Source organism: Pomacea canaliculata, linkage group LG7, assembly GCF_003073045.1.
Source record: "Pomacea canaliculata isolate SZHN2017 linkage group LG7, ASM307304v1, whole genome shotgun sequence".
NCBI lineage: Eukaryota > Metazoa > Mollusca > Gastropoda > Architaenioglossa > Ampullariidae > Pomacea > Pomacea canaliculata.
In genome coordinates, this window is record NC_037596.1 from 30,705,484 (window position 1) to 30,718,808 (window position 13,325).

The 13,325-nt window shown below is 38.0% G+C and overlaps 1 protein-coding gene across 1 annotated transcript; it reads left to right on the forward strand.

Moving 5' to 3' along the window:
* Positions 1–4,265: 4,265 nt before the first annotated feature.
* LOC112568097 lies at positions 4,266–10,408 on the forward strand. Its single transcript, XM_025245198.1, has 11 exons — positions 4,266–4,564; positions 5,051–5,181; positions 5,770–5,953; positions 6,357–6,602; positions 7,553–7,843; positions 8,392–8,730; positions 8,917–9,024; positions 9,202–9,226; positions 9,410–9,453; positions 9,726–9,833; positions 10,250–10,408. The coding sequence occupies exons 3-11, from the start codon at positions 5,800–5,802 to the stop codon at positions 10,351–10,353; spliced, it is 1,419 nt and encodes a 472-aa protein (XP_025100983.1). The 5' UTR covers positions 4,266–4,564; positions 5,051–5,181; positions 5,770–5,799; the 3' UTR covers positions 10,354–10,408.
* Positions 10,409–13,325: the final 2,917 nt, after the last annotated feature.

Here is a 13,325-nt window from a genome sequence, read left to right on the forward strand (position 1 = left end):
CAATAAAGAACAGAAGCATATGTTCACCTTTCTTTGAGTCAGGAAAACCAGAAGGAGTCAAAAAAGGTTTGTCTGGGAATAATGCTGGAGCTGACAAAGAGTTTGTAACGTATAGAGTAAGATTTAGCCAAACAGAACCAAACCCACAATTCACACAATTCAAGACTTTTCAGCTAATAATAATAGACCTGATCATTGTAAGAAATTTTTAGCTCCTTTGGATAGATTAGGTCTCCCCATGTAACCCCCGTTCAGTGGGTGTAGGTTGTATACATATTATTAAGCAAATAGTTCCACATTTCCCTCACTCCTGCCATGTTAACCAGTCAAGTCAGTCTGTGGTAACAGGCTTTCCTGTCAGTGTGGCTCCTGGGGCCGCGTGTAGAGATTTCACGTGTCTGGTGATGCGTAAAGTTTGTGTCAGCTAACAGTCCTTCAACGTTAGCTTGTGGCACATACCTTGTGAAGAAGAGACAAATCTTGCTGTGTAGATCAGTTTGTTGTGAGGAGGTTTACGCAATGTCAAAGCTGCTATCATTGAGTTGTTTACTATTTTTCAGAGCAACATACGGTAGGAATTCTTTGTTTAATTAGCAGTGGGTAATCTATATTGACTGAGTTCTTTATTTGCCGGGGCTCGGTCAGGTGGCGCAACGGTTAGCGCTTGTCATCAGTAAGGTCCCGGTTGGCTGTCCAGGGTTTAGCTCTCGTCTCGGGCACGCTGTTTTTTTCTACATATGGCTGTTTACATGGCTGGCTGCGTTTTCCTGACATGGCCTTAGTTGCTGGCTTGGCGCAAAACACCAAATATTGCGTTGTGTATCTTCGGTTACATAACCCATTCAAATTCCTCTTGTACAATTACTTCCAAGGGTTGATGCATAATCTATCGTGTCTACTGTAATGTTTCGTAGCGTCTACACCATGTTTTATCCAAACAGAACACAATCCATAACTCATAATAGTCAAGACATGTTGAATAATAATAACAGACCTAGTATATTTTAGACATTTTTAGCTTTATGGATACATTACAACCATTCATAAAACCTAACATCATCGCGATGGCGTATACCTTGTATATTTTATTAAGCACATCGTTACACCATGTGGCTGACTCTCGCCATGTTAACCAGTCAAATCAGTCTGTGGTGATAGGTTTTCTGTCGGTGTGGCTTTGCGAGTTCTTCCTGGTTTCGTGTGTCAGAGCTTTGCCGTGATGTGTAACATTTGTGTCACTTAATAGTCTTTTAAATCGGGGAATATACTTTCAGCATTTAAACATAACTTATGATAAGACACAAATCCGGTTATCACCAAGTCATTGTTATTTTCACTTTAACATCATGTCAACGCTAATTGGATTGACTTGTTTACTATTTATCAGAGCCACATACTGTAGGGCAGCGGTTCTCAACCTTTTACTTGTGACGCCCCCACTCAGGCCTGACGAGAGGGGGGGACAGGGGGGTCTGGTGTACCCGCGCCCGCGGCTGTCAAGGGGGCCCGGCCTTGGTCAGTGGATTTTTTTTCTTCTCCTTTTCTTTTTCTTTTAAAGAAAGGTCTAAGGACAGAACACCCAAGCATTACACATGCAGAAGTTGAGTTTGAGTGTAGATATTGAGATTCGAATTGTAAACATACATTATATACTGGGAAAATAATTTACGATTACAAGTACAAGGGGCCCTGAGAGGTCGTCTGTCCCGGGGCCCGGGCTGGCTCTCGGCGGCCCTGACCCCACTGACGAACAAAGGTACGTCCGCCCCCCCCCCCCCTTAGCCAGCTATAGGTCGGTGTAGGGGAAGAGGGGGGCTTAGATAACCTAGAACACCGCGTCGAGGAAATCAATGCAATTCAACAACGGAAGAACAAAGTTCGTATCTGCAGGAAGTATAACTGTTAATGAAATTTTACTAAAGCAAATTCTGCGGTGCTAATAAATATTATTTTATTGGACACTCTCTTTGATTAATGAGAAGGTTGAACCTGCTTGCTGTTGCATAGAGAAGCGAACCTGTGTGCGATGTTCGTACCCACTGCTATTCGCAGCTCAGCCTCTGCGTCCACACGATTTCTGTATTTCGACTTCAGTGCTGCCAATGCTGAAAATCCTTGCTCACACATATACGAAGTTGAAAATGGCAGAAGAACTTTCATTGCTTTCTCAGAAAGGAGAGGATATTCACCGTTGATGCTAATCCAGAATTTTGGCACTGGTGTTGTTTGGAAGACCATTTTCAGGGATTGGTCACTCGAAAGGTCGATGACCTGCTCTTCTTCTTGCGTGGACAATCCGCTTGTGCTAGGATCAGCGCATCTGCGAGGGCGAAAGGGTATGAATGATGGACGTTTCCTGAATGCGTGCCTTTTAGATGTTTAAAAAAAAGAGAAAGAGAGGTGTGACTGGAGAGGGAAAGGGGAGTCAGCGATGAGAGATTGGGGAAAGAGAGGGCAAAAGGCTAGAGGAGGGAGATTGGAGGCTTAATTGTTGAGAGGGGGATTGTGTTTTGAGTTTTGGAAGTGAGAAGTCACTGCATGCCGAGACGGTGTACTTGAATAGGGAGAAGAGATTTGGAGTTTGAGCTCCCTCACCACTCGGTTACACAATGTAAACTAATGTACCTAATACCGGTTTAAGAAACTTTTATAAAAATGACCACCTTCGCGCATAGGCATGTCGCAACCTCACAGGGGGGCGAGCCCCACAGGTTGATAACCGCTGCTGTAGGGATTTTTTAAAAATCCTATTCGTTTATGTGTGTGTTTCAAAAATAGGTGAGTGGATTTTAAGCGTCGATGTGTGCGTGTGTCGTGTCTGCATGTAGATGTGTGCGTATGTAAGTATGAGGAAGTCAGAAAGGGGAGCTCAGCCATGCGTTCGTTTTTTGTGCTTGCGTGCTTGCTAGTCCACTCACATAGTTAAGTAAAAAGATGATTCGTGTATCTGACTCATTCTTTTTGCCTGCTTATGGCTTCAAAGGACAACTTCTAGTACGTCTTGTCTGGCTTAGGGTTTTTGCGTTCTGACTTGCAATATATTTTGTTGTGTTTTTATGCTGAAGTTAGTTTTTCCCCACGTTATACCTGTCGGCTTCTGTGTACCGTGATATCCTTATTGTTTTGATAGTGGTACGATTACATCAGCTATGTCATTCAGAGCCAGGCTGAAGAAATGTTTAGCACCCCTTTCATAAAATTTAAAATTGTGACTGCCACCCAACAGTTTCATGGGCTTTATACGGCCCACGGGCCGGACGTTCCTCACCACCCATGTGTCCGTTCACTTCTGTACAAATAGACAGGTCTGGTATTTTTTTCAGGCCGATCCAATACACAATAGCTGGCTTTCGTCCTGAAGCAATTGAGTGTGTGGGTAAAAATTGTTTACTCGCACCCTAAAACCCCACTACATGTACTTGGTTTCTCATATAGTCTTTTTACTGCACGACATCAACGGGCGAAAACTTTCCAAAATAAAAGTTCTGCTCAGGGCCTAGAGCCTACATGTTTTCGACCGGGCAGACGCATCGACTGCAGTTTCCTGGGAGAGAAAGACGAGTGCCAAAAAAGTGTGTCAAGTGAGCTTATCACAATGAATATTCATTCCAGAAGGCCTTATTCTTCATTCTGAATTAGTAAAGGCTCGGATTAACGATGACCGCAATCTTACCCTCCAAAATTTCAACAGCCCAAAAGGTGCGAATTTGACAAAAAGAAGAAACATACCTAAATAGCTAAACAAGCGTATTTCTTTGTGACTAATTGACGTCCTTGAATAATAATAAGAAAAATAAGCATAAAGCAGCTTCCAGTACAAAATTTGAGCATTTGGATACAGATGAAGGCAGCTAAGGAGAACGGGATCAAAGACCAAAGCTTAAGTTATGGTTGAAGCAATCAGATGAAACGTTAAAAGACATATCAACTACTCAAGATATATACACAACAAAAGAGTTCAATAATCAAAGATAAATGGCCAGTTTCTTATAGTAATCACAGCTGTAGCAAAGCCATCGATTAAACGGAACGAACAAGGAAGATTTTTACTTCTCTTTGCCGAAAAATCTTGGAAAAAAAAGTACAAAGAATGAATGAAATTACTAGTTATACTTCTTTTAAGAGCATTAGGACAATAGTGCATCGCTCAGCATCGTATGTGATATGATTATTATCATCTGCATTGAATTAGGTACGAAGGGTACAAGAAAAGTTTATTATACCCTCTCTTTACTTTGTGTTGTTTCAGTTGACTCACAAAAACTGTGTGATGCCAGTACTTACCTGGAGGTAAAAGAGGGTCGAGACAACACGTTGGTCTGTACAGGGCTGACAGCACAACCAAACGTCTTCTGGCTGTGGAGATCACAGCTATTATCTACTTGTGATTCGACAATCTGCGTCAGCGACAGGTACCTTCAACTCTTCCATATCAGCAGAGCTTCACCGACATCAAGTAACATCACAGTCAATGTCACCGCCTTCCCCAGTTTAGATAATTTAGCTACAACTAACCTGTCCTGCCAGCAGACGTCAAGGGTGACTTGTCAGCTGGATGTAGTATGTAAGTATAGCTTGTTTGTTTGAGATCACATGTAATCATCAACACATGTCACAACTTTTTACTTTAGATTTGCCATTTAAGTGCTCTTTTCATTCCAACATAACACACTGATACAAACTACAGCACGGTAGACACCAATTTATTTCTATTTAAAGCTGTCTCACAAGGAATGTATGGATTACTGTTGTAAGTCATCGCATAAAATATCTGATCGAATCTGAGCAGTGTTCATGGGGAAGTGCTATATCATTATTATTATAAACACACAACTGTTTCTTTAGCCTATCTCTAGTTTATGTTTGCCCCCCTTTCCACTATTCTCACATTCTCTTCTTCTTTCTCGATGTGCGTGTGTGTGTTGGGTAAGATAATCGTTAGGTGGGTCTGTTTGTGCGTGTGTGTGTGTGTGCGTATAGGTGCGTGGGAGTGCAAACGTGTGAGCAGTTTCATACTTTCTCCGAACCCCGTACATGTAATTATTTACAGACCCTGCTGAAGATCCCAAGTGTCAAATTGAGTTTAGTGGAGACACATGGGAGGTAACTGGTTGGTGCAATGTTTCCAAGGCCCGGTCAAGGAGAGACAGATATTTGTGTTATGTATACCAGACATCACATGTAAGCCTTTATTACAAATCGTTTTTAATTGTTTATTATATGCTTTAATTTTCCCCCAAAATTAATCAAGACTATTCTTGACAAAAATTACTTTATGCCTTTACTAAATTTATACAAAATTATCTTATTTTCCCACAGCCGACAATTGCTGTGGAATTGCTGCAGTACCAAAAGGTTATGGCGCTGTTACCCTCTATACTGATTTATTCGCTCGAAAAGTAGATGCTCATCAATTCTATGTGAATATTTACACCAGACTATTTAATTTGACACTTTTTCGTGATGCTACTTTTGAGAATACAGTTAGTCAAGGTATTCAAGTATTAAATTGTTTCGCACTTGCACCATTGTGCTATTGCTTATTGATCATTCCTAACACAATTTTAGTGCATCTAAGAGTTGTATTTTTTCTTAAATGTAATACCCTATTGATGAAAATTTAATCATCCAAGCAGATTATATGTATGTTATCATTTATAATGTGAGTCTATATTTTGTGTAACTCTTCTTTAGTGAAAGAAGAGACACGAATTTTTACGTGTGTATTACTGTATAAGTATACTGTTTAAGCCGTTTGTGTGTCAACAGCAGTCTACTTCCTTGGTGGGAAATTTCACGATGTCTGTGAACCCTATTTTAGGAACTAATTATTCTAATGGTGACTGTCAAATTAAGATTGCTCTTCCTGCAGAAGGGAAATACAATTACAGTGTCATCATTATACCTGGTGAGGTAACGGTGCTACCTTCCTTTCTTGGAAATAACGAAATACGTGAGTTTAGTACTTTATTTAGATATTGTTTCTTTCAATTATAACTGTTTTTATTATTTGATACATGGATTGTATAAATCTTTCTAAGCTTTTAGACGTTTTTTGCTGTGATAACTTATAGTACCATTGTCTCAATCTAAGACTTTTGAACAGATTATTTGCATTCAACACGGTACCGACAAATTAATTTAGGATTCTATCTATATTATTATTTATTAATATAAAAGCAAGGCAAACCTTATATCACATTTTTACAATTTTTTTTACATAGACAATAATAGACAATAACACACGCCTGGTAAGCATGTGAAACACATGTTAAAATATCCGCATCTTTTGGATCTGACAATAATCCCCCCCCGGCCCCAACAATGTACACCATGATAATATATTTTAACTTTAGGTCGTCCATCTGAGCCTCCTCAACACAACTGCCCGCTATATGTAACAGAGGGTGAGGACATAGACTGTCTTTGTTCCACCGATAACCTGGGACTTCCATCTGGTTCTGTTGCCTGGAGAGGCACCGACTCTTTGAGGTTTGCGATCGACAAAGTAAACAGGACATACAGTGGGACAAATAATACTTGTATCTTGATGTGGAACAAAACTGTTGTACAAAGTACACTGTACACAGTAACAGTAAACTGTAAGGTTCTATTGTAAAACATTAAACATTTTCTCTCTTTAGCCTTGCTTGGGATGCCAGTGTTATTTATTTCTCAGCTCTGTCTCGGATCTGCTTCATATTTTATGCGATGTTATAGAAATATTACACCTTCTGCTCTTTGTTTCTCCTGTCTCATTGAAAAGTGCGTCTTGTTGTCATGAACGTTTCTCTTTTTCATTTTTTATTTTTTTCAATATTCACAAAGCTGTTTTCTTCTGCTTTACAAACATATTTTAATATCTTTAAACATTTTGGAAATAAATTGACCACACTTATAAGAGAAAAATCGTTTTGACAAAGTTTTCTTTATCTTTTAAACGAAGAGTTTGTCTTATTAGAAATAATGTAATTAGTGATATTTCGACAAGAGTGTAGTTATGAAAGTATTTAATAGGCACTTCAGAGAAAGCATGTTCCATGTTTAATCTTAAAAGTTTGCTTTGCAAATATAATATATAGCTGGTGAAACTTCCGCGAAGTTTAAAAGTACTCAGTCTTTCAATGAGCAAAGTTATTTATAAAGTAATTTTATTTTATATCATCTGCGGACGCCAGACTCATTAATTCCACCATCCATTTCGCCCTTTTTATGCGTTTTCGTGTTTTTGTACCTTTATTAATCTCATTAATATATTAAGTTTGGTTATGTACTTTCATATTATTTTTAAGGTGTTTGCTTGTTCTTAATAAAAACCACTATGACAAAGGGCTTATTCAGCCAACAATTGCAGTATATTTCAGAAAAAAAACAAATACTTATAAACATTTTGTACGTGAAATTAGAAAGCTAAAGTGGACTTAAATAGACATTAATTAAGCATCCAACTGACATTCGTATGAACTCAAAGATCTTATACAAATTGTAGTATATTAAAATGCTTGTCCATTATTTCATCGTCACGAGTAAATGTTTCGTGTGCTGTTTACAGATGCATCCCGAGTGCTCAGTTTTAAGATTGATAACAAAGCAGACGACATTGTAAATGTCAGTGACAACGCAAACGTCTCAACTGTTTGTCAAGCTGAAGGAAGACCGTTGCCGACATTACGTTTGTTTACCAGGAGCAGCGACAACCAAGATGTTGAACTGACTGCAGTTATTAATGGCCTGGAACTTCAATATACTATGTCAGTGAAGTGTGGAACAACAGCAACTTACTCTTGTAAATCAGAAAATGAAGTCTCTGAAGATCAAAGGCGCATTCTACTTACAGTTTCTTGTGAGTATCCTTATTGTTCTTTATCCATACTTTCAGGAGTACAACGAAACATATAATGGGCACTCTTGAGTTCATATGTAGTTAAAATCGTTGCTTTTACATCGACTTGTAAATGTTTGTTCCTTAATTTTACTTCAAATCGTTTTTAACTATTTCGTTTTTATTTTTTTATTGTTATGAAATATGATAATTATGACAGGATTACTGCTTTTTTAATTGGTCTTCTAATACGTTGTCTCTAGAAGCAGTTAAGTCGTCGCCATATTGTTTACATCTGAAAATCGTAACCTATAATCAGAAAGCAGTGACATAACACAAATTTGGCGCCTGTTTAGAAAACTGAGCAAGCAGTTGACAACGACACATTTAAGGCTAAACTATTTTCTGACAGCACATAAATATTTTCTTCTCACTGTTCAATGAAAGCACGCGTATGAGGATGATTTAACTATTAAATAGAAATCATTTAGCAAATATTTAACTTTTCTCATTAAGCGCTGAAGTCTATAGAAAACTAATATTAAAAAAAGTATTTATGTAACTTACAGGTGCTCCAAGGCAAACAACTCAAGACATTTATTCAGCGACGTTCAACGGTGGGGAGGCGAGACTGGAGTTTAAAATCATTGCTTACCCACCGCCTGATGACCTGTCTGTATTTTACATAGGATCGTCACTGAATGATAACACCTTAAGAAAGGTGGAATATAAGAATACTTTGAAGTTTGAGTGTACCTCTGACGGCGTGTACAGGTATATGGTTACATGCACAGTGACTCTCCTCAATGAAACGATATTCAGTACCGGAGTTTACCATGCTGTTTTCAGCAATAGTCTTGGAAATATTTCACTGACATTTGAGATCAAGGAACAGTTACACACAACAGGTTAGTTATTCATACTTACAGGTGCACATAACTGTTATTTATTTAGTGATATATATATATGTATAACTCTGTATATCTATGAAAGAAATTAATGTAAACGTTTAAGCGTGAACCGTACTCTACATTTATCTATTGGGAATACATTTTTCTTCAACTCTGCTCTCAAATAAGTTTAATTTTTGACAGGACAATCAAAGCCAGAAGTAGCCGGGCAGGTCGCTGGTGGAGTTATCGGTGCTGTCGTTGCCATCGTGCTGACTGCCAGTATTGCCATCTTTGTTATTAGAAGAAAAAGTAAGTGTTTTGTCTTTAAGACATCAGTAAACACAAGAGGCAGATATATTATTTAGTTTATGAATAATAAGTGGTAAAATCTAAGGAAATGATATAAAATTACAAAGCATCTTTAGAAACGTTTTAATATTTATATTACTCAATTACTAATAGTTGTATATTTAATTTTTTTTTCAGGAATGAGAAATGACAGAGGCTCACGGTTTGTATGGATCTCTGTAGAACGAAATACAGTAATATACAGTAAAACCATGTAGAGATATTTAGATGAAACCCTTAAAGAAAACAGTTTCTGATTTTAATTAAATTCTCTTGTCATAAGAAATAAAAAATATGTGGAGTTACCAAATTGTAAATTGTAATGCTCCATATTTCTCCTTTTTAGGACGACGAACCCTGTGATGACTTCAACAACGGACCCTCAGAATAGTAGGTTTACATCATACAAATGAATTTGTAAAATTTTCATTTAAAATGTTATAGTGTTTGAACAAAAGTTTACTTTTGCTTCCATTGATGAATGAATTAAAATACACATGGACGTTTTCAAGACTACTTTCTCATTAAAGAACCAAATAAAACAAATTCAGATGTACTGATTCAGATGTACTTATACGAATTGATGCAGAGAAACATTTCTTAGTTGATAAGGAATGGAGGATATAATAAAATACATGATTTTCATTTTCTTTCCTCGAAAGGTTTAGAAACATTATATAGCCAGCTACAAAGGGAAGATGTTAACAGTCCTTCTGTTTACCAATCACTAGGACATCAGCAGACATCAAGCAACATTACAAATCATGAAGGTTACTATGCATCATTAGCAAGTTTTTCTGGTTTATTAATATTACGTATATTGTATGTGCATATACAGCAGGATTTATTAATACTTTTTTAAAACTGTGTATTGAGTATGGGTTAAGCCTGATGATTACCGATGTATACTGCTTTATGACCCATCACCTGAAATACCTGATACAGGAATCGTAGTTTTGATAGTAGTTATAGTGTACATATTGTAACATGCAATTACAGTAGGCCGAAATTGAGTAGTATTTTTTTGCTTTGTTTTACTTTCCTTTTTTTCATTTAATGTAATTCTTATGCTGCCGCACAAATGCCACAAAATGCCATTTGAAGAGTTTGTTTGATTTCATATCAACACAATAAACTAAGGGATTAATTCACTGAGTTGATTAACATACTGAAGTTTGCTTTTCAGATGAAGGAAATTCACACGTATATGAAGTTCCGATTGATTTGCAAGAAAATACGAGAGAAACTCATCACAAAGAGACAATCTACCAAAACAACACACTTTTCTAAAGGGATTTTTTTACTGTTTTGTGATTTCGTTGATATAGAATCACACAGTACCACAGTACGAAGAGACGAGTTTCCTTTTCTCGGCATTGTGTTTACATGTTTGTTTCCTGGGTAGTTTGGGAACATTTGAAAGACAGATACAATGTCTAAAATAGGAAAACAATCCATTTTGTCTAAGAGCATGGTTTATTGTTTTTCAGAGTTACTTTAAACCAGTGATGCCCAACCTTTTTCGGCCTGCGGGCCATACACATTTCCGACATGCGTGTCACTGGGCCGCTTCACCGCAAAAATACAACAAAAAAAAAAAAAAAATAGAGCAGATACCATTTTTATTAGAAACAAGTTTTACTTACCCTTAATTATGTAGTAACTAGTTAGATATTTGAAGTTGTTTACCCGAAACCAACTTCTGAATGTCCGGCTGCATCGTAGAGACACCAAGTCGGAGCACTGAATCGAAATGTTCGTCTATCGAAAAAAAGATTGGGAAACGCCCCTACGTGGGGATAAATACTTCTTCTTCCTTTTTTTTCGGTTTTTTTAGGTCTTCTTTTATTACTAACATGCCGATTTCCTGAACTGTGGGCAGAAGTTTCGCGGGCCGGATATGGCCCTCGGGCCGTTGGTTGGGCATTCCTGCTTTAGACTATTAACGTTAAAAAATTTACGTTCTTTGTGCTTTACATCCCTTTCTTTATGATTAAAATTTTTGGTCAGTTACTTTGGTCTGTATATGTCACACAACATGTGTTTATTGCTTTTTTGCATGTTTATGGATATATTTTTACCCGACGTTTTATTTATTTTTGGGGGGAAACCAAGACGAATGAAGATCGTAGTCACCAAGCACATCACAACATATATTTCATAAACTTAAATTTAGTTAACGGCGAATTAAAATACATTAAATACAAATACATTTACTCTACTCATAGATGATAAGTGAAAATGTATAATCCCTTGAGATTTAAAATTAATATCATTTAATCAGGAACCGAAAGGTCCCAAAACTTCCTTTTTGCTGCTATCAACTACGAACATAAAGCTTGTGCACGTAGCTTGCTATGGACGTCTATCTACGTACCTCATCTTTCTTCCGGGTACACAGTGTAGAACGTGACACGTGTTTTCATACACACTGTGGAGTATAAAAAGCTAAAGGTCATACCCTAACCTTTTCAGGTCGTTGGGAGGTGAGGCGTTCGTGACCTCACTTTTTTAGGGGAGAGCTGTCTCCTGTCATTCGGTCCCTACCCTCCCAAGCCCTGTATACCCTATACCCGTTCCTGCCAGCTGGGTAGCCTGGGAAAGTTTGCTGTGCTCTTCGGGCTCTAAGCCAGGGGGCTGTCAGTTTGTAGAACCCCTCGACTATCCACTTCTCCTGTGGAATGTAGGGACATTTAACGAGTGCAGTTAAGAATGGTCTCGAGTCGAACCGCTGATTAAGCAAGAACTTTGTACAGAAACTAAAGCCCGAAGAGCCCGAAGAGCACGTTGTCAGGCACATAAATATTGTGTTAAGTGCTCATTTATCACAACTCGTCGAGACCCTTGACTCGCTCTTGGTGAACTGAAGTAATAGGATTTGAACAATGGGTAAACCAGGAAGAAGAAATCTACTTTGAGTTCTATTGTTGCTTTGGTTCGTGAACATATGATATTTAGATAAACAGTATGCATAAACAAACGAAATGAAATTCTTAAATTCTAGGTTTTAAGGCGATTCTAATCATCTTGCATTATAATAAAGTTCTTTAACTACAGTCTTACTTCCTCGGTCAGCTTCATTCTTGTAGCAGAAAAAACAAACATCTGCACAAACACTCGTAACTATATATTGTCTGTGTGTACTTGTATATCTGTGTTTATTCGTACGTGTGAGAGAGAGAGAGCATAAGGTGAGAAGGAAAAAAGAAAGAGTGAAAGGTAGAGAAAGAGGAAGATTGTGAAGCACTGACAGTGCATAGCAGGCAGACGTCCTCCGACATTTGACCCAAGCTGGCAAAGAAATGTTTGGAGGCCACAAGATTGTCTCATCATGAGGACATTAGTACTCGATCTTGTACTGAGCTAAGTCCAGACTTGTTTGCCAGTACACTTGCCAGAACAATGAAACTTTGTGACACTTCAAAGTTTTAACAATGGAACACATTTCCCTTCCAGTAATCATGGTTGACAAATTGCGGGTCAGAGGTCGTACTGAGGTAGCGAATGCTTGCAAAGAGTCCTGGAGTCAAGCCAAACTGTGAAGTGGTTCAACAGGAGACAGAAATATCATTTTATTTAAAGAGTTAAAGGGCGTAGCAGAAGTCAAGTGGTTAAGTAACAAAAATAATTGTGTGCATTGTAGCAAACATGTAATTTTGGTAAATATACTGAACTTTGTCCCTACTTCCTTGTCTCTATTGTTCTCTCATTTCCTCTCACTACAGGTCCTTTAAGTCTCTTCCCCATTGGGATGAGACAGAAGAGCCCTGTCCACCAAAACTATTTTAGTGCTTCTTGCTGATCTTTTATCTTGAAAATTGTTATTATCTTCAATAACCACGACGACAAGTACGATATTTTTACATCAGGTGATGTTGTAAATTGGCTTAAAATTACAAGTATATCCAGATCTTATTTGTACTTTCAGGAGTGAAAGATATTAGCTGAAGCTGCTGTGTCAATCATAGGCCACCCTTGAATTGGTGGGTACAACAAAGTATACTCAAACGAGCTACTCATGCTTACGTTATCTTTACCACTAGCATTCCCACCCGAGGTAAATGAGGGGTTCTATTTCTGACTTGTGGACAAGTGTAAACATACAAAGTTCGGACGGCAAAGTCAGAGAAAGTAGCATGAAACAGTTAACCCTAGAAGATCTCTTGTGGTACAGAGTGTACTGTTCAAGTCTCACTGTCTTATTGCTGCTGTTTAGATGTCTCTCACATCCTGGTTCCTAACGATCGTTTCAGCCTGTAGCC